The sequence below is a fragment of the Ammospiza nelsoni genome, chromosome 2 (assembly GCF_027579445.1).
Source record: "Ammospiza nelsoni isolate bAmmNel1 chromosome 2, bAmmNel1.pri, whole genome shotgun sequence".
NCBI lineage: Eukaryota > Metazoa > Chordata > Aves > Passeriformes > Passerellidae > Ammospiza > Ammospiza nelsoni.
The window spans coordinates 99,675,977-99,702,609 of NC_080634.1; the positions used below are offsets into that span (position 1 = coordinate 99,675,977).

Here is a 26,633-nt window from a genome sequence, read left to right on the forward strand (position 1 = left end):
TAACTCCCTAGTTTTCAGAAGCTTAGCCTGCATTACCTTAACTCTTTATTTGCAGATTTTTAAAGGTTTAGCTGAAGGCAGCATCCTGCCAAGGCAGAAAGTCCCATATGCCAATTTTTAACCCCATTTTAACAAAGTTTTATGGAATCTACTTCTAGATGATAGCTGGAACTCTGCATTGTGGTCTCCAGCAGGCTCAGGTCAAATCAGATACAGCTGGTTTCTGCTCTACAGAATGGGGTTAAGGGACCAAGTTGAGATGTCAAGCAAACCAGATGTATAATTTTCCACCCTCCATTATCCAACCATGGATACGGCATGATCTCCGTGACTCGTGTGGTCTCCAGGACCTCTCCGCCAGCATCTTTCGAGCCTCTGCAGTGGACTCCCATGCCTTTCCCATGTCCCTGTGCTCATCGTGATTGCTCAGCACCTCCGAAACATTTCTGGCGGGCACCGGAAAAAAGATAACTCAGCGAGGGCCGGGCATGGCTCGCCTTTTCCTTCGCTCCCCCCGGCCACCCACGGGCCGAGGCAGAGCACAGGCCCCGAGGCAGGACAGGACGGGCCCCGGCAGGGCCTCAGCCTCCTTTCCCCCGGCCCGGGCCCGGGGCGGAAGGCAGCCGCCCTCTCCCAGAGCCGACGTGTCTGGGTCTGGGCCCGGCTTCCGCGGCGCGGGGTGCGGCCGGGCCGGGCCCCGCTGCTTCCCCCGTGCCCCACAGAGCGGGCCGGGCCAGGAGGGCTCCGCGGCGTGGGAACAACCGGGCGGGGTGGAGGGAGGGAAGATGGCCGGGGCAGGCGCCGGGCGGCAGGCGGCGGCGGGGCGCTGCTGACCGGCGGGCGGGGGCGCTCGGGCCGGGATCGGGGGCTGGGAGCCGGGGCGGCGCGGGGCAGGTCCCGGGCGGGGTTAGGAAGCGCGGTGGGGCTGGTCCCGGCTTGGAGCGGGGCTGGCGCGGGGGAGGATGAGCTCGGCGCGGCGCAGCCGGAGCCGCCCGAGTCCCGCTCCCTGCGGGGCCGCCTGTTAGTGCTGGAAGAGGAAGAGGAGGAGGAGGCGGCGGGCGGCCGCGGCCCGGGCGGGACTGGAGCTGCCCCGGCGGCGGGCGGGGAGCGGCTTTCGGCCGGAGCAGGGCGGCGGCGGCCCGGCGGCGGAGCGGCCATGCCGTGGTTGAGCGGCGGGCGGCGGCGGCGGCAGCAGCAAGCGGCGGCGGGACAGGGCGGCGGGCCGCCGGCGGGCGGACAGCGGGGCCGGGAGAGCTCGGAGCTGCCGCTGCCCGCCGGCTGGGAGGAAGCGAGGGACTTCGACGGACGAGTCTTTTACATCGACCACAACACCCGGCAGACCTCGTGGATCGACCCCCGGGACAGGTACGAGTGAGATCGGGGGGGAAAGAGGGCCTGAGTCCCGTACACCCGGGGCTGGGCCCATCGGCGACATTTTCCTTCCCCCGTCCGCGGACGCCGGCAGGGTGTGGGCGGCGGGGCCGCTGCCGGCGGGGCAGTCGGAGGCTCCGGGTCGGCGGCCCGGGGTGGGGGCTCTGTCACACCGGCCCTCCGCTGCCCATCGTGGGGGCAGAGCCTCTACCCTTGCTGCTGATGGGTTTGTCGGAAGTGTTTAATGTTAAATCTTATCTAGAAAAAAAGAATTGAGGCTTTTTACCCCCCACCTCCCCGCGGTGGGTGCTCGGACTAAGCGTTGTCTCAGTGCGGGGGGAGATGGGGAGGTAGGAGCGCTGCCACCGCCTGTGTTTATACTCCCCGCGTACCGGACCAGCCCCGCTGTAACCGAGCGGCTTGGCCATCCTGATTTATTAGCCGGGCTGAACTAATTGGCAGCAGCAGGCTGGAGGCATGCTGGAGTAATTTGGTAGATTACCTCCTCATAAAAGATAACGCTGCGTGGAGGTAAGCAAACCGGGAAATTCCTGCACTTAATTTGACAAATACGCGGTCTGCTGCAAATTAGCAGCAAAAATCTGCAGCTGCGTGGTGTCCGGGGCAGCGTCTGCACGGCCCGGCGGTGCGTGGGGAGACCGAGTTAGGCCTTTTCTTCTCATTTAGGGTGAATAAACACGGGCAGGTCTTGCTGCTTTAGCAGAAATGCGTTCTAAGCAGTGTTTAAGCGTTGTAGCTGAAGTCTGGTGGAAGCGTGGGCTCTGCTGCGGGTGCTGCCCAGTAAAAAGGACGACCTCGCTTCAAAGCGGTCGCCTAAAAATTTCCACGCGGAGCTAGTGAACACAACTGTCAGTATTTTAGGTGTCTGCGAAATAAGAACCATATGTCTCTGTGTATGCTTTTCTATATTAAACAATGTTTTCATAGTAAGTGAAAGTTGGACAAGGACAGTTTGAACCTCAGCCAGAGAGAACTACCTTGCCAGAAGTATGCCTGGAATGTTAAGCAGGCCACAGAAACATTAAGCGCAGTCTGGGTTAAAGACTGTAGTAATTTGAGAGATTCCTGTCGTTTTGCACGACAATGCATAATTGTTTAAATGGCCTAAATATTTACCTACCGGATAGTGTTTTATCTCATTATGTGAGCTTACTTATGCGTGCACGTATTTTTTTGCTGAGATGTTAAGTATTTGTTAATATGCTTTAAATAGCACATTTTTTCAACGTCAGAATGCATGTACACGTAGTTAGGTTACTTTAATACCGTGTTGCAAAGGTAATTGATGTCTGTTGCTTCTCTGCATTTCATCCTTTCCATTCGATTTCATAGTATGCCGTTTTGTCTTCTGCAGTATCTTCTATACAGACAATATAGAAATGGTTCAGCTATTTACTACAGTGAACTTCTGTTTAGCTTATGTAGTATTGCTAAAATTATGGCTCCATGTTTGGAAGAAATAATTGAAATGCCACACGTTGCTTGAAATTTTGTCTAAATACTTCACTCCAGGGTTTAAACTTAGATCTGTTTTTCACACTGGTTGAGGACAGGCGGCAGAGCAGAGATTGAGACATTTGCATTGGGGCAGATAGAAAAGAGATGGTGTTTTTGTGAGCATGTTATCAGTAGTTTGTAGAGAATTCAAGTATCAAGAGCTGGTTCTATGACTGCAGAGTTAATCTCTGGTTGAGAATAGACTACTGTTGTTATTTTAGTGAGATGTCTGGGTTTTGCATGGCAGAAAGTGACCAGTCTTTTTGGGTTTCATTGCAGTCATTCAGATTCCCATGGGCAGCAGAAAAGTAGGAAAGGATCAAGGTAGTTGCTTTCTGAGGAAGTTTGGAAAGGAAAGGTAAGAGCAGCAGTGAAGTGGTATTGAAGCTGTATTTTTGCAAAAAGTGGTTAGTGGAGGGCAGAATAACCTACTTGTGTTATATGTACCTCAGTGACAGACTTCAGCCCCCCATTTCTGTGTTTGGGTGGTTTTATTTCTACCCAGGAGGAATTGGACAAAGCTATGAGACCTCAGGCCATGCTGCACTTGATCAAGGGCTCTGAGAATCAGCACCACTAAGCTTTCCTATGGCTACTAGTCTCTAAGCACCCCCCAGGCTCCTCTTTCCATTTAGCTGGCACTCAGTAGTTTGTTTTTTGTTTTTCTTTTCAGGACTCCCCCTGAGATTTCTCAGCCTTTTGTATCGTTTGGTTAGTGAATTTGATTTGAAATAATTATTCAATTAAAAATCCTACCACAAAACAAAACAAATTTCCCACCCCTCCCCCAATGTTTTTCCCCATTGATGCCAAAAAGACAAAGAAATGCTAATTGGAGAAGTGCTCTATAAAGGATTTTGGAGTTTGGGAAAGAGAAGATGATGGGGGTAAGGGGGACAAGTCAGAATAATAAAGACTGAGAAGGGGAAAAAGGACTCACAAGTGGATACCTTATGATTTTCTGTGGTAAGAAAAACGAGGTGAAAGAGTGATAAAATGAGCAGATTTGAGAAGGATCTTATCTTCAGCATCAAATCAGTGGTTAGGTTCTGGAGGATGCTGTGTTGCTGTGCATGGCTTGTGTGTACTGAATGGATTGTGGATGGTTGTTTAGCAGATCCTGTCGATCTCAGAAGGCCATTCAGTTCATGTTTTCATCTTGTGGTAGTAGTCATCTTTTATCTTAATAGATTGTAAATTCTTCAAGGCAGGGATCTGCCTTTTTATCTTGTGTTTGCGCAGTACTTGCTACATTGAGATTCTGTTCAGTAATGGGATTGTAAATGAATTTGTAAAATACTGTGTTTGTGGTTGATATTGATGATCCTTGTGGCACCAGAGATCTTATTACTGTTGCTGTTTTTATTACTGTTACACGTTTTCAAGTGATTTTAGCTTAGAAAAAAATCTTGGAGTTTGGCAAAAGCTTTTGAGCTCGTGAGTCTTGCTAGATTTGCTCTATGTGGAAACTTCATCTAACATACAGTGTTGGTTTTTTTTTAATAACTAGGGAAGAGGGAGTCACTCAGCTTCATTTTAGACTTAAGAGGTGTAGGAGTGTTTTTGCATGGAGAAATCACCCATTTGGACCAGTTGGGGAAGAATTATAAAATCAGTATGGGCTTGGTGAAGACCTGTGAAGACCTAGATTTTAGCAGCTTCATGTAACATCCTACAACATGGACTGCTGGTACTGGGGAGTTTTTCTGTCCTATGTCCTCAGTAACATTCTAATTCTGAGGCCTGATAGCTGAATGATGTGAACACAGGAGGAAAACTGGCCTTGCAGAAGAGGTAGGTTGGAACAAGGAATATGGGATCAAATGGGGTTGGCCCTGGAATTTGACAGAGAGCTGGGCAAATTTGGTAGATTTTGAAAGCAAAGCAGTCAGGAGCTAGGGATAGAGAGAAGGTGGATGGCACCTGAAGTCTGGGAAGAAAAAAGTAGGGGAACTGGACTGAAAACCAGTAGAGCAGGGAGCAACAGGTAAGGAGAAACTGGTCTGGTGAGGGTTCAGCATGTGAGGCTGTCAGCTCTCTTCTGTACAGGGAACCCTGAGGGAAAAGAAGAAACACTGGGTTTTAGATGAGGAATCTTCAGGGTGAGCAAATACCACGAGGGGCAGTATGCAAAGTCTGGGTGAAGAAGGGAAGATGACTTCAAGGTGAAATATAAGAACCATGTGTGAGATGTGAGTATGGGGGTCAAGATATGTAAGATGTGCTGGACAAGGAGATTATTGAAAAGTCAGAGTTGTAGAGACTGGAAATGAGCAGGAAAGGCTAATGGGTTTAAAACAAGGAGTCAGCTTGGCGAAGTCACTAGTGGCAGGTATCTGTTGTTAGGAGTGCAGAGTAGAAATGTTTAAGTGAGTACTGGGCAGGAAAGTCCAGAAGTGCTGACTGCTTTTTGCTGAACTATTTCAGGACTCCTTATTCTCATAATTTGTTTGATTTTAACAAGTGTCTGTATTACCCAGTTAGTTGACTTCTCCTGTTGGGTGAGACAAGTCTGCTACTGCTGTTGTGGCCTCAGTTATGGCAAGTGGCACAACAAGATGTTCAAACACGTGCTGGTGTGATGCTGCATATTGTGATTTCTCTTTCCCCACACTGGCTTTATAAAGGAATAAGAAATTTTAAGTAAGAAGCCTGAATAAAAAGCATATTCATGTCAGATATTCAAATCTAGAAATTTCCAGACTTTGGATCCCTTAGCTACTGCTTGTTTCATATTAAAAGAGCATTTTTAGTGACAAATTATTTTCTCATAAATTCTCTTGCCTTATTTGATGCATGTAAAGGAGCAGCTCTGAGGGCAGATGGGAGAGCTGTGAAGTGATGAGAATTGCTTCTGAAGTTTTTTGCCCAAATTGGAAGATGGGCCTTTAGTGAGGCAAGGGATCTTTTGACATGCCACCATGCTATAAGGTTGGAAAGTCAGTGGCCTCTTTGTCAAGGCAGGACAATATTTGCTAGTGTATTGGAATTTATCTGTACAGTTGGCAGTATTCAGCAATCCTAAGACAATCATAAGAAGCATTAATTTTTTTTCAAAAATAAGATTTTTCTGGGTCTGCCTTAAACCCTTGTACTGAGAGTTGCAATTAGTGTCATTCATTATTAGAATTTAAATGCTTATATTCCAAAATATCAGACAGATAAAGGCAGCAGTATAGTTAGTACCACTGCCATTTTGAATGTTGCCTTCAGGTTTGTATGTTTTCAGACTTTTCTGGTCTGCTTCCTGTTTGTTGTGTTTTGATATTCAACTCCGTCAACGTTTTATTTTGAGCTAATGCCGTTTGTGGAATGGAAGAAAACAAAGTGATTGTTGATCATTACTTTAGTCTTCCCTCAGAAAATATTTCAATGACTGGACAAACTTAAATCATATGCTGTATTTGACTATGATGCAGGTTGTTAATATAAAACATAAAATGAGACCTGTAAGGTACAGAAATGTATTTCTGGAAGTGATTCTTTGAAAATGTTTGAAGCGGAGCAGAACTGTTAAATGCTGATTTGATTTGTGATTTTATAAATTTGTTTTTTTCTTTCGCAAGATTTTAGGCTGTTGTTACCAAGCTCGCAAGAGATGAAGAAGCTTGGAAAGGAAAAAAACAGTTGTTGAATGAGTATAGATCTGGAAAATATGCTCTCCCATGAGAGGAAAAGAGTTGAATTTATTCAGTTGAGGAGGTGTTTAAGAAGTGATTTGAGTACTGTTCATAAAAAGAGAGGATACCAGAGACTTCAGAACTCTTTTCTTTGGTAGACCTGTAATAGCATCTGATAGTCAGAAGTTAAAACCAGAAATATGCTATGATTTTAATTGTAGCAGATATTACATGCCAGAGTAGTTTTTCTGCTCTGTTACTGTATAGCTGAAAGCACCTGGTTTTTTTTCCAACTTAAGTCAGTTATCATTTGAAGTCTCATTTTTTATGATCATCAATTTTTACTGCCTCCATTGAATGATATATCATTTGACCTGTATTTAAAATATATATAGCCAAGTATATCTCATAAGGATTGGCAGAGCAGCCATCCTTTCATTAGAAAGTGGAGAGCTGCTCTATTTGGTTGTTTCTCTTTATGCACCCAGGAGGAAATTCTGTTTGCTGTCCTTACTTCACTCATCTAGGTCACTGCAGTTGCACTGTTTGATTGCCTCAGGTTGGCAATACAGCGGACTTGATAGAATTTATATAAAACAGTATTTGGGATCCAGATGTTTTGGATTTTGTTTGTAAATGTCAGGCCTGGATGCAGCCGCAGTGTGGATGGGAAAGCTGTGCAGCTGGGTAGGCTGCTCTCCTGGCATGAGACTGGGAGTACATGCTGCAGCAAATGGTGTTGACAAAGGGCTGCAGTGTCCTGAGCCTTTCTGGGCAATGTGCACATATTTGTACTTTAGCTCTTGCTCAGATTAATTCAGTAATATTTTTAAGGGCATGCTATAGCTGACATTTGTTTTGAAAGCTTCACTTATATATATATATATATCTACTTCTCTGCCTTTCATGGGGGAGATACATTCATATTTTTTTTTCATCCTATCTGGTGGGTCTTCAGATGGATGTTTAACTTCATATTGTGCATGAATCCCATGAAAATGTTTCTGATTAAGAATGAATGAAGACACAAGCATCCTAAAATTAATGTTACTTGGTAACATTATGCTCTTCAAGCAGAGTCTTTTGTTTGATTGGTAAATTGGGATTAGGTGTTAACATGTTACAATGTTAATCAACTGATTCATGGTAAATACTTCTGAATTACTGCTTTCCCCCCTCTCCTCCCTTAATCAAACCCTGCTGATTTAAATGTTTTTAGAAAGTAACTTGATTTCAGATTTATATTGCTACTGGAAGAGCAGTGCCTGTATGAAGTGAGCATTCATGTTTTCTTGCAATTCATCTTTTCTTGCATTGTTATAAATAAGTGCTACATCTCCAATCACTGAGTATTATAAATGTTTTTAGTAGTTTTTCAGCGTCTTGAAAAGTTGAGGTAGAAGACATCCACTGATCCTTCCGAAGATGAAGGGTTTTCCTTATAGTACAATAATAATGATTTATGGTTTATTTAATTGGCTTTTGCTAGTTAAAATACCCTGTCCTTTGAAAATCTGGCTTAGGCAGCATAAAATTTCAAGACCTAATGCATGTGTACTAAAGCATCAAAACATCTATTGAGCCACAGAAATCTCATTAACAAAAACAGCCACCTTTGTTAAGCTTCTTGACATTTTGTTAAAGATGAAAGGGTTTTTTGTGTGTGGAGTTTTTACCTCTTAATGGAAGTATTTTCAGCAATTAGATATGTAATGCAGACACCTGCCTTATTGTATTTGTGGGTATGCTAGAAAGGACTAAATTGGCAGCTGTGCCTTGAGTGTGTTACAGCAGTGTGATGGCACATGTTATGAGGGCTGTTTCTTGAAGGGCTCTGTGACATGGTATTGACTCACATCTGTGTTGGTTCTTGCAAACTGAGAAACCCTGTTCTGTTGGAGCTTGTCCATGCTTGAAACTGTCAGAGAAGGTACTTTGCTATTTATATATATATAAATTAGTGTGTATCTAAGTTGGTAAAGACATAGTTGTTGTATTTATTGTAATTAGACTACACCACGCATTGTAAAAAGAAAATTGGATGTTTGCATTAGCATATGTTCTAAAGAGTATGGGGAGGATGTCTCTGCTTTTCAGGATCTGCACATGTGAGAATGAAAGATGTGAAATGTCAGAAGGCTGGGGCTGGGGTTTAAGTTCTATTATGTGGAGAAAAAGCTCCTGTTTAGGCTTGGATGCTAGTGATTAGTTTGGGTGATAACAACTTCATGTTTTTAGCAAATATAAATGTAGTGACAACACTGTGTAAACATAAGAACAAATGACTTGTAGGCAGTGAAAAAACGTAACCACTTATCTATAATAGAGCCCTGTTAACAAGCTTCACAGAGGTGCCTGTTAAATATAATGTTGGTTTATTATTTTGTGTTGTTTGTTGGAAGGTAGAGCTTTCTAAAGTTGTAGGTGAGGCCAAACAGGAGCATTTTGTTGATACATTGTTGAAAAAAGTAAAACTAATCCTTTTCTGCCTACAGTTAAAAATAGAACTTCCTGAATATCTTATCTGCTGCAGATGTGACAGTTCACATTCACCAGCAAAGTCAGCCAGTATTGCAGCTTTTAAGCAACCTTCAGCTTGTTTCTGGTTGAAAGAGGCACGCTAGAGAAAACACGCTCTAGGTATTTTTCCTACCTCATTGCCTGCTGTGGCAGGGCAGGGAGCACGCTCAGCAAGGTTTGGCAATACAGTGCTCTTGAGCTAATAATTCACTGCTGCCAAAACCAGTCGTGTCCTCCCTGCCAAACCACATGGTCTCACCCCTCTCTTGCACTGGTACTCTTGGTTGTCTGACCTTGCAGTAAGAAAAATGACAAAAAAACCCAACCCTAAGCAGTATTCCATGTCTCTTTCTTTGGGGAAGGGTAGTGTTCAGCTGGTTTAGCTCCCTAAGCTGACTTAACCTTTGGGGCAGATGGGTATTTAAGTGGTTTATGTCAATTAAGTTGGATTCAGTAAGGAATTGGATTAGGCAAAAGTGATGAGTCAGTTTAAAACCTTCTTTGAGTAAATCCTCTTTGTGAATGGCAGCCTTGACTACTAATTTTTAAAATACTCCCATAGTAAAACAACACAGCTTCAAAGTTACATTTTAAAAGGAAGAAATCAGTTCTCAGACATAAGGTGGATGTTTAAAGGCCAACCAAAGGAAAATAGGTGTCAGAGTCAGTTTTTTAGAGTAGTAGCTATTAGGAGGTGATAGAGCTGCAAGTAGCAGAACCGATTTGGGGACTGAGCTTGTGGTGTCATCAGCAGCTTGGAAACACTAAAGACTTTGTGAAGTCAGTGGTGAGACTGCCCTTGCTGACAGGGAGCAAAGTTGATGTGTGAGGGAATTGGACCAGATGTGTTTTTGGGAGGTGTGCTAGAGAAGTGAGTATAAGTTCAGGTAGATGTGGGCAGGATCTTGACAGTGGAGCACCTCCAAGGAAGATCTCAGTTGGATGTAGAAGTGTAGGGTGTGACTGAGGAAAGGATGGAGCATGAAAAAGCATGTCAAGGTAACAGCAAAAACCACAGAGCAGCTATTTGGGCGACTTAAAAGGTGATTTTGTCATCAGTGTTTGGAGTGAGAACTCATAAAAAGATCATTACAGTGCATCTGGGGAATTTTTTAAGAGAGGTGAGTGTGTGCAGGTGGAAATTGCCAGGTCATAGAGTAGGAGGTTGTAAATATTAGGATTAGATGAACAAGATTTTTATCTTGGCTTGTGGAGAGAAGCAGGGACTCTGATGTGTTCTTTTTTTCTTGATACCAATCTAGCCTATTTTGTGAGACTAAATCCTTCAGTTCTTAGCTAGTCATTAGTAGCAAGGAATGGGAGTGTAGGCTTTGTTCTGCCATGGTACCAGGTCTTGATAATTTATTATTCTGTCCCAAATAGGAAAATTAATTTGGACTTAATACAGTGAGAGTGTGCTAAAAGGTTGGCAAGGCATGATCTGTGACTTTTAATAGCCAACTGAATCCTTCAAGTCAGCCATTTAATATTGTTACCCACCTGGTGAGGCTTGCTCTTGGTACATGGTGCATGATCAAATCAGCTGTAAAGTTTCTCAGCTTGTTTCTTACTTTTCTGTGGGTGTTGGCTGGAGTAGGGAAAGGCTTTTGCGTCCAGTGATGAGCTTGGTGGTCTCGCCGTGGTTTGCAGGATGAAGGCAGTTCTGTGCTGTACTGTTCACTCTTTGGCTGAAGGAGCTGGTTGCCATCAAGGGCTGAGTTAGTAAATATCAAAACCTAAAGCAGCTACATTTTTTAATTTTTATTTTCAAAGACTTTTCTATTTCAGTATATTTAATTGGCAGCGGGACAAAAATAAAGTGCAGCGATATCAACACCCTTGAACCAGCAACAGAGAATCAAAGGCTATCTTTCATAGTGCTCTGAAAGAGTTATTTTCAAGATGAAATATCTATGGAGAATCTTATTGAAACTGTTTTGACTTATATTGTACTTAGGCTGAAACTCTTTTGCACAATGAGTGATTAGGGTTCTTTATGGCAAAATGCAAAGTTTGGTATTGAAGCTGAAAATGTATAATATTTCAAAATTGATTTATTTAATGTTGAATTGCAGTTTAAACAGCTAAAAACAAGACTTTCAAAAAGCAGTAATGCACAACATTTTCTTAGAAAGCGGGACCTATCCATGTTTGGGAAAGCAGCTGAAGTACTGCATAATTATCTAATTCTATAGCATAAACAAATTGTGACCTGCTTCTCAAAGGTGGAGACAGTCCAAATTTACTTGACTTGAGCAGCAGCAATTCTGTGAGTGCTTAAAAGAGAATTACAGAATAAAAAGTGTACTATCATTTTTTTTTGGGCAGTGTAGGGACAGTTAGGAGATGGAGAAGGAAGTGTGTGTGTTTGGAAATAACTGTTTGAATGCTTGTGTGTCTTTTGCTTCCCCCGCATTACATCTTTTGGATAAGACTAAGAATCACAGTATTAAAGATATGATAAGGCACATAGGTAAAAATTCTTGAACCCCAAACTTCAGAATAAGTTAACCACAAAAACCAAGAAATAATTGATTTAATGACCACCATGGCTTTTGGATCAAAGGTTAGTTTTAGTAGAGTCTAAATAGCCTTTAACACTATAACTGATGATTAACACAAATTAACCAGATGATCATCTGCTAGAGATAGCATAACTGACCTCTACTTCATATAGGTAAGAAATAAATTGGAGGAAATGGTTGGAGATGAAACTGCAATAGGTAATTTGTCAAAATTTAGTTAAAAACATGTACATTGGTATTGTGTATTTGTATATGCTTGTTTTCAGCTGTATGCAGTGTACTGATTGGCAACATTCGAAAAAAAGTGTACGCTACTCCGTGTTGGTTTGACTTGTCTTATTTTTGCTTTTCTGCCAGCTCATAGTTTATTCAAGGGAAAGCCTAGTGGTGCTCTTGTGGTTATGGGTGTACTGAGATTTGTGATAAACAAGCACCATGTGCTCAAGACTCTGCACAGGCGTTTGAATACTACTTCTGTGCTTGGTGTAGCTGCTCAGTTGGAACAAATTCTAGAATTATTTTTTTAGAAAAATGTTCACTAGTACCAGCTTGCAGAAAGATGGTTAAAAATGCTGTACTTCGAAATGATGGGCTTGTTTCTTGCTTTTCTTTGAGATTTGTCTCAAGTAATCAAATGTGATCCATGCCTTAATAGACATACACCTGTGAGCTTCCACTTTCTTAATTTGATAATGCTTTGGAGGCTGAATTTTTCCCTTAAAAGTACTTTGAAAATCCATTGTAGCCTGTTTCTTAATTGCAGTTTGATTTTGATGCTTATGTCACATCTGTATGGCAAAAGATATAGTTTTAACTAAATCTCCATATTTCACAAAGGTTTTAAAAATAATTTTCCCCAGAAGGAAAGCAAAAGCATTTAAATTAAAAATGGTCAAGTATTTTGTATCAGCTGTATTTCATATTTGGACTGGTTCCCATCATTTTGTGTTGCTTGTTGGGGAATTTTGGGAGTAAATGTCATGTCATAAAGAGGGAATATCTGTTGTGAAAACTTCTTTTTGATTTCACACAGTTCTCAGCCCTTGGAAATGCAGCTTGATACATGCATGGTCAATACTTTAATGTCCTTGTTTATAGCCAGGACTGCAGAAAGAAGCAACTCTCCAGTTACCTGCATTACTGCAGGCTACAGCATGTATTGGAGTTCAAGAAAGGAGATTTCTTAAGCCTTTTGCCTTAGTCAAGGGAAGCATGTAGAGAGGTGGAAGGAGAGGTCCTAGAACTTGGCTTCATCCTTTCTTTTGTGTTGTTTGTATTTAATAATCTTTGTATATTGAGTCTTGTGTACTGATGGACCTCAACAGGTTCTTGATTTCTCATAACGCTGTAATGTACTGAATTTGAGAAGTGTTTTCTGTGATCTTAGTGAATGGGTAGTTTCAGCTAAGTACCTTGAAACTGATCTGCAGTGTAAGTATGATTACTGTTCTTGAAGTATATTACTTAATGTCTTCTATTCAGGAAGATGATGGTGGTGTTGAAGGAAAAATTAAGTGCTGAACCCTGCATACTTGTCTTAAGCAGAATTAAAGTGGTAGGTTGGTATAGTTTGGTGTGTTCTCTATGGCTTGGTTGGGTTGTTGTGTTTTGGATTTTTTTTAATAGAGTACAGCGAAATTTTTTTTTCCCCAAGAAATTGTGAAATAAACCCTTTAATTTTTGCTAAATAAAATCTGTCCCTTTAGCCTATTTTTGGAGTAAACTGTCAAGAGGTTTATGATCAGGCTGACTCTTGGATTCTGATAGGTTGATGGTACAATGAAGATACTGTATTTCCAGTCCCAGGAATTATTTTCTTACTGTAAAATAAGCTACTTTGTAAATTCCTGGCTGTAATCTTTAGTAGTTTTCTGTATGCACTTACATGAAGTTTTGGTGAAGTGTTACAAACTTCTTCAGTTGGACAGGATAGAAGGCTTTTGGACCAAAGAGCGTTTTTAATCCATGAGCAAGTATCCAAACACAATTGTGTAGGAAGGAGTATGAATGGTCTGTACCTTGTCATTCAATCATCTGAAATTTCAGGCAACTTACCATCTACAATATTTGTTTATGGGTATAATATCAGTGCTTCTCTTAGTAAACATAATTCTGATTTTACATCTGGAAGGTTGGAGTTGAGAAATGTTTGTAGGGAGTGATCCATGGAAGGTTTGCTGAGCCATGATTAGTTTTGTGATGGTTTTTTTTGTTGGTTTCAGTTTTTAAAGAAAAGTCATAGTAGTGTTTCCTGTAATTGGCTGTAAATGTCACTTAGAACATCCTTACTCTTTGTACTGAATCTGTTCTTAGGGATCCAAGGCCTTTTAGGAAATTACCAACTACCTTAATTTTTAATACATTTCCAGAAATGGCTTCTGGAAGTTTTGGCATAGATTTTGATATCCCAACTTTTTGTCTTCTTGGAGTGCGTCATGTGCTTAGAAAAAAGTCTTAAGTTTTCTCAGAAGAAAATCTAAAAAACCTTGAAAATTTCATAGAACTTAGATGTAAACTTGTTTTAATGCCAAGCTGGATTATAAGGTGCTTTTTTATTACTTAATAAAAGACAAAACAGCAGGTGATTCATATGAATTGAGATATATGTATTTTTTTAAAAACTAGTGTTCATAAAATTTGTCACAATGTTTGGGAAATGGGCTAAGTAAAGCTCCAGTGATTGTGGGAAGTAGTTCATTTGTGCAAACTTCTCCCCCTGAAATACCAATACTTGTATGTAGAGTGAGCTCTCTTGTAATACTGTGTTAGGGCAGTTATTTCTGGGGGTAATCTTGTATTTCTGTCTGTTAAGGGTTTCTGTTGGGTTACAGGGATCATGCAGCTGATCTTGTTCTCTGGACATCTGCCTGCTGGGAGTGAGACGTGTCCTCTGCTCTGTCTCATCATCTGCCAAACAGCCCATAGGCAACACTGCACTTTCATTACTATTGATGGGACTCAGTTTGAATTCTTGAGTTAAAGACTTTCTTTTTCTGTTTTCTGACTTGTACAAGAATTTTTGACCCTTACCTGTGTCTTTTGGAAAAAGTATCTGAAAGGGAATATTGGTAATTTATTTTCTTCTAATGTGGAATGGGTTCAGAATTTTTAAAAAGTTTTGTTGCTTTAAAATACAGCTGCCTCATTTTATCATTAAAACATACTGTGATAAATTTCTGGCATATCTCTTTGAGGTAATTATGTTTGGTATGTGAACATCTGGAGTTTTTGAAGTTTTGCACATGTGACTGTTTGCCCACATGGTCCTTAAGATATTTGTTTTATTCCTTCTGAAGTGACTTGATAAAGAAAAACATGTTCATTTTTTACTTGAATCACAACTGTAAGTTTATTTTCTTTACCTTTGGAATCTATGGAGCATTTATAAAAGACTTTTCTGTTCTCTTTTAAATACAAATTACCCTGTGTCCAAAACTCTGGTTCCATTTGCAACACCCTGAAAATATGGGTAGTGTCCTAAATGTGGAAATTTTCTCCCTACCCTCCAGTCCTTGAATATGGTTCTTTAAAATGCAAGTCTTTTGAGATCCTGTGTTCATTTTTTTCTGTCTTTTGCCTTTTTATGTATGTGCTCAGAAGCTTATTTTTCAAATTGGATGAAGATTTAAATACTAATACCCATATGCAGAAATTTCTAGGTTTTCTGTAAAGAAAAAAACCCCAGATGTTATACAGACTAATAGGCTCTTAATGTAATATTAGTATGTAGTGTTAGAAGTGAGTTAGTTCCCCTTTATTGTGATTTCTTTCTCAAATTAGGAATACATTTTTTTCTCTATTAGCAAAGATGGTCAGTTGTCCAGATTTTTACAAGAATAATTTCAAAATAGTTGTGAGAGCACTTCAGTTAAAGAACTTTTGACTGTTTTAAGGTACTACACTTGATGGAATTAAAAATACATGAGCTTTGTTGTGTTTTTGGGGGTTTAAGTGTTTGGGGTTTTGTTTCTTTTAGAAGATGGAAATCTGTGCTATGAATAGAGTACTAATACAGGAGATTTTCCTTGAGTCCACATTATACACATTTTATATACTCTGTGTATGCTAGGCAGGCACTCTTTTAAAATGTTGGGGTTTTTTATGGCAAAAATAGCTTGCAGCTTATTGAAAAACAAGGCAGACCTGTGCCTCAAAATCCAAATGAAACTGCTGCTTGGATGAGGCTCTAAAGAGGGCATTTATATGTTGTGGAATGAATGGCATGCCTGCGCTAGCTCCCGCAGGCCGGATATTTCCAAGGTATGCACTTTTTCCCCTTTGGATCCGAAGGTTTCTCCCTTGGCAAGGTCTGAAGGACCCCTGGCCTTTGTGGGGAGGATGCGGGGCTGGCAGGGGAAAAATAAAATGAGCAAGGTGACTGGATGTGTGTGATGCTTTTTTTTTTTAATTTTCCACTCAGACCGCCCTTCTTGTGCTTTGTGAGCTTGTGTTGTTTTTCTAATCATTGTTCTTTGAACAGTGTAGTTAGGAATTTCCTGTTCACGTTTTACTACAATGGTTTGTTTAAAATGATAGACCGCAGTCTTTCCTGACCTAAAACTAGATTAGCCTTGAATGTCGAAAAGAAGTTGGACAAATAAAGAGGATAGGCTGTATTTGCTTATGTCATGGAGAGAGGCCTTTTAACCATGGTCTCAGTTGTATCAAATACCACAAGTCATGTTTCTTAAATATTTATTAAGACAAATAAACATAGTTATTGTATGAACTGGCGGGTCTCCAAATTTCTGTCTCTTTGATTCTCATGGGTGGGTTGCTTTTAATCAGGAGAAGTATTATTTAGTCAAGACTGATATCTACTGGATTACTGAATCAAGCTGTAGCTCAGTTTTCTCCTCTCTTTTGGTTTATTACATTTTTAAAGTGCAACAAAATAAGCCTCAGGAAAGTTGAAGTTTTAAAATACTAAGCAGCAAATTTTGGGAAATACGTTGGGTGCCTGTAATAAGGAAAGTTTAGTATAGTCTTTGTATGTACTGCCATATGTTTGCTGTCAAATAATAGAGGAAAAAATCTCCCAAGTTCAGCAATGTTAGATGTACAATGAATTGCAATATTCTTATTATACAATTTATCTTTATTTAGAGCAGCTTCCTTGTATAACACTGCTAATCTGTGTCAATAGTGCCCACCTATAATGATGGAAGGGTACAGGTGATAAGGCTATTGATTTTTATCTGGAAAGAGATAAAACTTCAGTGTTAAAAGCAATATATGACCTTGACTTTGGGCTTCTGTTTTGCAGAAAAATACTGTATCATAAATGATATTATGATGTGACACAAAAATTTTATTCTATTTTGGAGGAATGGCATATTGAGCTGCCGGAGTTGGGTACTGAAGTCATCAGTGACAAGTGTCAAGCTCATGAATATACACTTTGTACATTGCTCTTGGGTATTTTTAATGCAAGATTGGCTGTGACCATGTTCATGTGAAATTCTGGTAAACCTGCTAAATCACTTTTTTAAGATGAGAGATGTCAGATTTGTAAGGTTGTGGAGTCTCTAGCTGATATGACACACAGACATGTCATTACAAGGGTGTTGCCAGTTAAAATACTCAGCTGTTATGGTATTTCCAGCTTAGCATCTAACTTTGTTCCACCCAGCAAATAGTCACATAAATAGGACTAGCTGTGGATTTTTAAAGGAAATATTTAATGTATTTTTAAAGAAAATAACATTTGGAAGGAAAATATTTGGGTAGCTTGTCAAGGGTAGGGCAGGGAGATGCCTTGCAGGGTACAGAGTTTGATGTGCTGAAGAAGCTCTCAGTAGATGTTATATGGAAAATGTTACTGTTTATGGGAGTCAGGTATTTCCGTGAGTACCGGAACTGTGAAGCTTGGTTTCCTGTGGGTTTGAGTCTTATGACCAACTGACTTTGGAGTCTGGGAAGGTGAAAGTTCTGTTGGATGCTTTTTGCCTTTTGTTTGGGCTATTTGCATTCACTTGCTCCTGAGCAGATTTTCTGATACCTGGTTAGGTGTGAACATGTATTTCTCACTTTCCATTAGACCTCCTATTTTCATAAACTTTTATAGGTATTTGAACTATGTAGGGGGTCTCATTTGAAAACGTATCAATGGAAAAAAACCAACCAAATAGACTTAAGTCTATTAATTGTGTTATTAATAAAAATCACATATCCATATTTTTATAGGAGATGGGACTATGAACCCTTGATTTCTTTTTTTTTAATGACCTATTGTTGGCTAAGTTTTAGTAGCCAGTTTTGTTTGAAAACTGAGCCAATTCTTAAAAACCAAGTGATGCTTTTACCTATTAAATGGTAGAAATACATTTTGAGATTAGTGTGCCAGATTTTGTGGTACAGACTTGGACTTTAATCATTCTATGTGTATGTGCAGTGGATGCACTATTCATGCACAAATGAAACAAAGCATTAGATTTAATTTTCTAGTGTAGCTGTTAGACTGAGTTGTGTGTGCTCTTAGGTTTGTTTTCCTATATGCATGAGCAAAAAGTGTTATTTTGAGTAGAGAGCCAGAGTCCTGCTGAAGGCTTGTCATTGAGATTCCTGCTGTTAATGTACCTCCTGGAGCTGTTAGCAATAATTTTTTTTGTTCATAAGTATCAGAGATGTATTGTCTGAAATATTGTCTGATATATTGTGTGAAATATTGTCAAGGGCAGTGGGTGCCTTTGGTTTCACTGTCTGCAAAAATTGTTTGCTGTAGCTTTGACCTTCACAGGTTTTCTACCTGGAGAAGCTCAGTAAATTATGGTGTGAGTTAACAGGGCCCTCAATCTTCTGTATGAATGCTTTTTGTGTAGCAATGCAGGTGAGTAGTTTATTCCACTAGATGAAGTAAGTGAGGTGAATAAGGTGAGTAAGCAATTTCATTATGAGACCTTGTCAGTTGTGTCTAAATGCTATGTTGCAGATTTGGCTCATGCTTTGAGCTGGTTGGGAGCCAGTGGCTGTGGTTAATTCATCACCAGACCTGAGCTAACAAGCCCTGTGTAGGCTAGGTTATATTAGATGGAGCTCTGTGCCACACTGAAGTAGCTGGAAGCTGTACTCATGGGAGCCATGGCAAAGCTGCTTTGAGTCTGCTGGAAACATCCTGTGTAGACAAATGTAGAAGTTTTTATGTGAGGTAAATAATTTCTAATACGAATTTACAGTACCTTTACTGTAATGTTACTTTCTTTACAGAAGTCAGTTGATAATATTTTGTGTAGGCTGTAGGCTCTAGTTATTTCTTCTGGGGATATATTTATAAATAATGCATAAAATCTGTATTATCATAGGATGTATCACCAGTGTTAAATGAATTGATAGTGTTCTTGCTTCTTGATTTGCAGTAGTACAGCATCTTATATATAATAAAGTTACCTTAAGCAGAGATCTTTGAAATAAAGCCATGACTTCATGAATATTTCCAATATGATCCAATCACTTGGAAGGCTAAGTTGGATCTTCCCACTCCTGTGCCCTGAAAGGAGCTGGAGGAGCACGTGCCATGATGCAGCACAGTGATGCTGCCATGGTGCTCACAGAGATGCTGCTGGAGCTCACCATCCTTCTGTGGAACAGGCTGGCTGTGCCTCTGGAGGGCTTAGACTGCTCTCAGTACTGTGAGAAGGCATTTATGTGCTTACAGGAAAGAAAAATGCCAGAGAAGAAAATGGAGACAGTACTAAGAAAGTGTTTTTGTCATTGTTTGGATAGTTGTGTATTGTGTACAGTCAAAATTTACACTTACAAAAGCTTGCAGTTGGCAGCAATGTAAAGGGAACAGTTCCCTCTGTGCCATTAATGTGTGTGTGCAAGGGAGAGCACATGCCTGATCTAAAAGGTGTGTTTGAGAATGCTTTTGTAGTTCTCTTGTTTTGGAGATTGAAGATCAAAGCAATGTAGGTTCAAAACAATAGAACAATGTGCTGGGCTTAATTGTACAGAATACATGAGGATGAGCTGCTACTGAGGGCAAGGCAAGTTCATTTTCATGGTTACTTTTGAGAGAAGCAAGAAATAAATTTTATTTTTATGGTGGATCTTTGAAGACAATGATTTCTTTTGTTCTTCTCAACATTGTTTTGATGGATGCTAAAAATTGCTAGAAGAACTTGTCCATTCTTACAATATATTTAATACCTATTAAATTAAACCATGTGTTAGAAGAAGCTACTATTTAAAATGGCATTTTTGTAATTAGTTTTCCTTTTTAATGCCAATTAGAGTCTATAAACTTTTTTTGTTTACTTTTATGCTGTTCTTGGATTGCATAAGTTGTTACATTATGAAATTGTTTTGGCTCAGTTGTCAATAAATTGTGTGTTTTAAGTATTCTGAATTTGTATTATGGCAATAGCAATGTTATCCTGTCCTCTGCTTCTGTCAGGACTCATTTTCTACAAAGAAGAAAAGTGTCCCTTCTATGTGTTTGCTGGAATTTTGAGAAAGGCAGATTACACAATCAGTGGAAATGTGTGTTTGTGCGTGGGTGTCTGCCCTCAGCATCACTTCAGTGCCACCTCTGAAAGCAGTGTGGTCCAGAGATGTCTTAGGTGGTTGATACATTGCCTTGCATGGTGCTCTCTTTAGAGAGTTTGGGCTTTGGTTTGTGGGGAGTGGGTAGGATTGGCATTCTTGTCCAAATCAGCATTCCACTTGAGACTTGACGGGTGTCTTAAATTGGTGTATTTGTTAATGCCTCTTTGTTGAGGGGAGTTAGGGAAAATTGTCTCCATAAAACTAATTTTTGAAGAAATTAGAAGCATTAAGTCATTGTGAGTAAGATGCATTGCTCAATATATGGCCAGAGGATAGGAAGGGGCCTAGACCAGTCACATCTGTAAAATTCAGGCTTTCACTGACATGCAGCACAGCAACAGGGTTTAACTGGCTGTGCAGTGATGTTCCTTGCTCAGAAGGCTGTTGTGAAAACCAAATAAAGATGACTGCATATGCTGAGAAGACTTGCTGCAGAATGGTTGTTAGAAACACCTTGTCAGTTGCATGGGGAAGGAATAGATTTAATGCAATATGATAATAATTTATTTAACTGGTCATATTTTCATTGTATTCTAACTTCCTTGTCAGGGAAGTTAACTTGAGGACATTAAAAATTTAGGTCTTTCAACTATGATGAAGAGTAGGAAAGGGACAGACATTTGCTTGTCCTACAGCTTCTGTCTTCAGTAGTTCCTTGCTGTGCGTGGCAGTATGAATTCAGAAAACCAAATCCTGTGAATAAGAAATCCTGTGGATTTCATGCTCTGGGAAGAGCAGAGAGTGGCTATGTATGTAAGCATCTGGGTTCACTTATAGGGAAGCAAGGCCTGCAGAGGGAAGCTAGATGGAGGGTGATGGCAGAAGAGAGGCTTTCCTGGCAGCAGCAGTCTAGGAAATGGTGAGAAAATCTCTTCAAATTATTTGTTCAGTTGTGGCATAAGCTACAGGATGGGGGAGGAAAGTGGGACTGCTCCTGTTTCTTTTTCCACAGCTGTCTTGGAGAGGCTTTCTTCTTGCTTAATAGATAATGGTGAAAGGTTTTTAGAAAATGACAGAACATGAAATTGTGTGGAGAAGGGAATGTAGGAGTCATAACCGTGTTTTTCTGGGATTCCTTGTCAGGCTTGTGCGCTGCCTTCCCATGCGCCATAGTTTCCCTTTCAGTTCACTCAGGTTTCCTAATAGCATTTGGGAAGCTGGGGTAAGTTTTGAAGTCCTGCTCTGTTAAACACACTTGAGTCACAAATTCTTCAGCACACATCTGGAATAGCAGTTGTGGTTCAGTTTGCCTCATGCCCTCCTTTTACTGGGTCTCCTGAAGCATTGCTCATCAGCCCAGCTAAGCAAGCAGGCTTAGAACACTTCTGAAAACTGGAATTTTTTTCTCTTTCAGGCTACTCAGAGATTGAGTCAGTAGATCTTTCAGTGACTGGAAATAGCAAGTATTGTTGGGAAAAGTTTGTTACCTATCTAAAATTTTGCTGATGAGCTCCTAAGTCTAGGAGACAGTCTTGCCTACCATCTTCACTTCAGAGACTGGGAGCCCCCATTGGTGGTTAACTCTTTCATATGAATGGTTTTGAAGAAAATAAGTGCATTGGAGTTAAAGAAACTGAAACTTTATATGCTTCCTCTGCTAGTAACACAGCAGGCTTGAAATGCAGGGAACAGTTACTCTGACAAGATTTTGCATAATTTCTGTGAGAAAATAATTTTCTGTATTTTAAGTAAAGGAAACATATGTCCCTTCTGCTAGAACTTAGAATTATAATATGTCAGGCATAAACCCCATTTCTCTTCTGAATGCATCTATCCAACCTGCTTGTTACTTAATACCAGACAAACCTCATGGAAATGCAGATGCTTTTCTTTACAATTCAGTTTTTCCTGCTGCTCATTTAATCTGCATTTCTGATGTCTTTGTGGCTTTTCTGTGGTTGCATGTGAGCAAGTGCTTTCTGTATTAAAGATAGATTTGATCTTTTATGAGTAAAAGAAGAGAAACTGGGAAGATATTTAAATTGCAATTACTATGGAAAAATAGTGTTTAGTGAGTATATAGTTGAGGATATGACTCAAAACACAGTAGCTTGTTTCACTTGCACACTTTTTTTTAATAATTGCTTGGTCAGTCAATCATTTAATGTATTTTAGTAGTTAATTTCCTTCATGAATATCTAGTTATTTCATGTGCAGCTCTTGTGTTTGGGTTTATTTGGTATTTTTTTTTAACAATGTTAACAGGTAAATGGATTAATTAGTTGATTCCCAAACATGTTATCTGTCATTATCTTATGTTGTTAGGTCTTAATCTTTCATGAGCACTGAAGGAAGTATTCATGTTGGGGATTACTCTTCCAGGGGGCTACAGTACCACTGTCTAGCAGTGCATATTCAGAGGTGCTTTTGAGGTTTTAGTTTTTCATTTGCTGGATACTTGAGCTTCTCAGAAACTTTTAAAATAGACTGTGTTCTTCTTTCAAACTTTAGAAGGCTCTTTAACATATGGATCCTGGTGCCTCAGTGTTTTCTTCCTGAGAAGTTTTTGTGATGCATCTGTGTGCTTTTTTCATATTTATTACAATTGCATAGCCAAGCATAGACCAAGCATTGTAAAATGCCAGAATTCATGTCTGCATCGTCATTGTTGTGAAACTGTCTTTATGTGGCTGTTCTGATTTTTATCTGGGTGAGGTTTTTGGTTCTTCTTTCTTCCCCTGCCCCCCAACCTGAGTGAGGCTTAGTGCAAGTTAGGCTAGTAGTTTGTTATGAATAGTAGATCTTACCTCATGCATTTTCTACATTGCCTCTCTGCTCATCTGATAGCAAAATAAACTCCATTCAGTGTCCATGGCCCCCCCAACAAACTGCTACTTTCCCCTTTCTCCATTACTTTTTTTGAAGTTCTGGTGAGGTGAAGTGTACCTACTCTTAGTTTACTGTCTGGTCAGATGAGTGTTAGAAATAGCTGTGCTATGGGATTGTGCAGGTTAGGGCAGCAGAGGGAGGGGAACACACTGGAAGGCAGCAGGGATCTCTGCAGTTCAGTGGTACCAAGCTGTTAATTGAGCTTTCATACAAAACTGCAGATGGGATTTGTGGTATATAGTTGAAGAGCACAGAAGAGAACAGAGCCATGAGCAGTCTCAGAGCTGAGGGATGTAGAGGCTGCTTTGTTTCCCCATCCAGCCCGATAGGCTGTGGCCTGCTCACGCTGCTGCTGGTCAGTCCCTTCTGGGAGCTCTGCTGTTCATCTTTCTCCTTGCGTATCCTGCTTCTCCCTCTGTGCCTCCTTGCAGCATTCATTGCTTTCTGATTGCCTCTGCCTCTTCTTCCAGCGCCTGGTTCCCATGTTCCTCATTCTTTTGTATCCCTTTGTGTCTGCTTCCTTTTTTGCTCCGTGATGTTCAGGTGCTAACAGTTTGTATTGAGACTGGAAGGAGAAACTGATTTCCTGGTCTCTCCCTGGAAGGAGCAGGGTTGTACTGGAATTGTTTTTCTGGAGCTGCGCCTTGCAGAAAAGAGGAGCAATCCTCTTGTATGTCCTGGAACACTGGAGTTAAATGGCTGTGTGGCCAAGAGAGATCCTGAGAAGCTGGAATGTGTTCAGTGGAGATTAAATCTGCAAAAGCCTGAGCTTTCATGCTTCAGAGTTATGATGAGCATGTGCAACAATATTCCCCTCTTCAACTCCCTTGTACCTTCACCAGACTTGCCTGTTTTTTCCTTGGGAATAGAAGGATACCTGCAGAACTCAGGTCCCAGGGTTAGCCGGGCTGAGATTGTCTGGAAGACTGATATAAGAATAGAAGCAGGGGGGTGGGGAGGGACAGGACAGCATTTTTCCTGTGCTTCATTGTTTCAACTGGCAGAGCTGTTTTAATTGACTCGTACAAGAGATGAGGAGGCACGCCCTCAGAAGGGAGAACTTCAGCCAAGGCAACTCTACTCTAGCAGAATAAAAACCAATAAAAAATTTGCCTAATGAGGGAATGCCTAACGAAGCATACCAGACTTCCTGATGAATGGGTGGCACTGCTTTATAGTAATGCGCAGATGATACAACTTCATATTGCAGCAGAATTTAGATTGCTGCTACTTTTGGTTGTTGATACTCAGTGCTTCCAGATAAAGAATTCAGATGTTTTATCTGCAATGTACATTTTTTCAATATTTACAAACAATTCCCTTGTCACTATGGGAGGGATATTCTAGGTCGCCCATGAGGTTGGGCTAGGTGCAAGGATTACCAGCTGAAGTTTTGTGGCTTCTAGTGTGCAGGAGTTGAATTGGGTGGTGACAGGGATTTTCTGACCTTGAAATAATGACCTGGACAGCTGGGGCCACTCTGTGCTGCCATGGTGGAAGTTAGGGGCTTCCTGTGGCTGAGTTCCTCAAAGGCTCAGGGCAGGGAGAGAGGGAGCTGGAGCTATCTTTCTACAGCTCTTAAGCTTTGCTTCCTAGTAGTGGAGCTGCTTTTAGATATGGGAAACTGAGCACTGTGCACTGAAAATATGTGCATTTACTAACTGCAAAGGAATGCATAAATATAGAAAAATATGCCAGTACAGCTTATTCCAAAAATATGTTACTATGTGGTGCAAGGGACCTTTGGGTGAGCAACATCCAAAAGGAGACTTTGGAAGAGATACCTCCCACTTCTAGAGAGGCTTGTCATTTACAAATGATAATAGTAATGCAAGCCGCAGAAGCCAGTTTCCTGAGTTGCTGTAAATGTGTGTTTTTAACACTGCTTTTCTAACACAAATGTAGGAAGCTGGCAAAGTAGCTATTTCAGTGCTCTAGAAAAGTTTAAAGTGAAATAATCTAAGGAAACGGAAGCCTCTATTTTTAACCTCCTCCGTCATGGGAGATGGGGCGGAAGAAAAGGAGGCCATCTACTGTTGAAGCCTCTTCAATATCTTACTGTAAATTTAATCAGATTTCCACTGCTGTTTTAATGAAGAGGTATTTGTTGATGTTCACTTATGTTCACATTAGGATCACTGTAGGTTTGATGGCATGGCCAGTCTCCTATAATTGTGCTTTTTCTCCTGTTTACTGGTTTTTACTTTCCCGTTTTCTGGTATATGTGAAATTTTATACTGTAAAATACTCTCATTACTGCTTGTGCTGTTTTATGGTTTGATTAATTTTTATATATTAAAAAAAATCTGAGAGTTCGAAGTGTTTTTTTACATTGGGTTTGAGCAGATTCTTCTAAGTTTTTTTTTCATACTACATTATTATAAATCAGTAGAAGTACATTATTTCACTGGATTTCTCTGGATTTTTCACAAAGTGTTTTTTATTCTTGTATATATGTAAAAGCATGAAGTTATGAGTAATTCCTCGTATTACTTATTGGGAACTACTTTATAGTCTAGCTGGAAGCTCAGGTATAATACATTGTACAACTACTGGCAACCATAGAAGTAACGGCATCAAAATTTGTAAGTTCAACCTCTTAAAAATGTTCAGAACCTTATGTTCAGATGTAAAACTGACTTTGGGATATATTACTAAATCACTAGTTTGGATTGGGCAATATAGTGCATTAATTTGCAAGGTCAGCATTAAGGAAGACTGTAGAAAGCAGGCATATTTGAGGAATGATAATAGTAGGATGATTGCTTATTGAGAGAACAGGGGCTGGGCTAAGTTTTCCTAAAAGCTTGAAAATTACTATCTGACAAGGGTGCTGATGTGGAGTGTGGAAGCACTTCTAAGAGTTTCAGTGCATGTCTTAGAGAATCTTCTCCACAACATCTATGTTAACATTATATATGTAGATAACATGAATTTCTGTTTGTGGCTGGTAGATTTGGACTGTTGAGAATCAAAAGTTTAGGAATTATATAAAGTAACGTGTTATAAAGTGTAAATAACTTGACAGCTGTATCTGTAATTTTAAAGGCAAAGGGCGAGCTGTGGAGGAGGAAATGTAGCAAGGCTGCAAATTTTTGGAGAATCATTGCTTTTTACCCTAGGCACTTATTTGGCTTAAAGAAATTATTGTACTTTGCAGGGGGGTTGTTGCTCCATTGGTATAAAAACAGCGAAGGTTTTAGGGAGATGAAATTTCTTCTGTTAGGTCTCCTGATTATGTTTGGAAAGTAAAACACATTTTAAGCACAGTTCTCTTTAATGGGTTTATTTTTAGACCACTTCTAATATCTTATAGATAATCATTAACTGTTTTTGTAATTCCACTTAAAATGTGGAGTTTTGAAATAAATGGGTAGATTGAGGATGCTAACATATACAATAGTCACTAATCACCACTTCTGGGCAGCTGAAATGTTCATCCATTCATGCTTGACTAAGGGTCTGTTACTCCTGGAAGAGTGGAAAAACCTTAAATAATGAGGTGACTGCTATAGATCAGTGCTTGCAAGAAATGGATTCTGAAACCCAAAAGCATCAAAGATCCTGTCAACATATTTCCACTTCAGTTGCTTGGTGCTACATCAGGCTTAGTAACTGTTCAGGCAAGGGATTGAAACAGTGCCCTTGGATGCAGTGTGCATGTCACAGCAGTTGCACTCTTTCACCCTCACATAAAGCATTG

General features: G+C 40.4%; 1 protein-coding gene across 3 annotated transcripts in view; it reads left to right on the forward strand.

The window, feature by feature from the left end:
* Nucleotides 1-944: 944 nt before the first annotated feature.
* WWC3 (WWC family member 3) overlaps nucleotides 945-26,633 on the forward strand; it is a 99,103-nt gene continuing 73,414 nt past the window's right edge. For 2 of the 3 annotated variants that reach the window (XM_059493669.1, XM_059493670.1), the window contains exon 1: nucleotides 956-1,365. In XM_059493669.1, the coding sequence (XP_059349652.1) occupies nucleotides 1,157-1,365 (209 nt within the window). In that variant the 5' untranslated portion in view covers nucleotides 956-1,156. Of the gene's footprint in view, nucleotides 1,366-26,633 lie in introns of all 3 variants that reach the window. The other variant, XM_059493671.1, reaches the window with a different exon arrangement.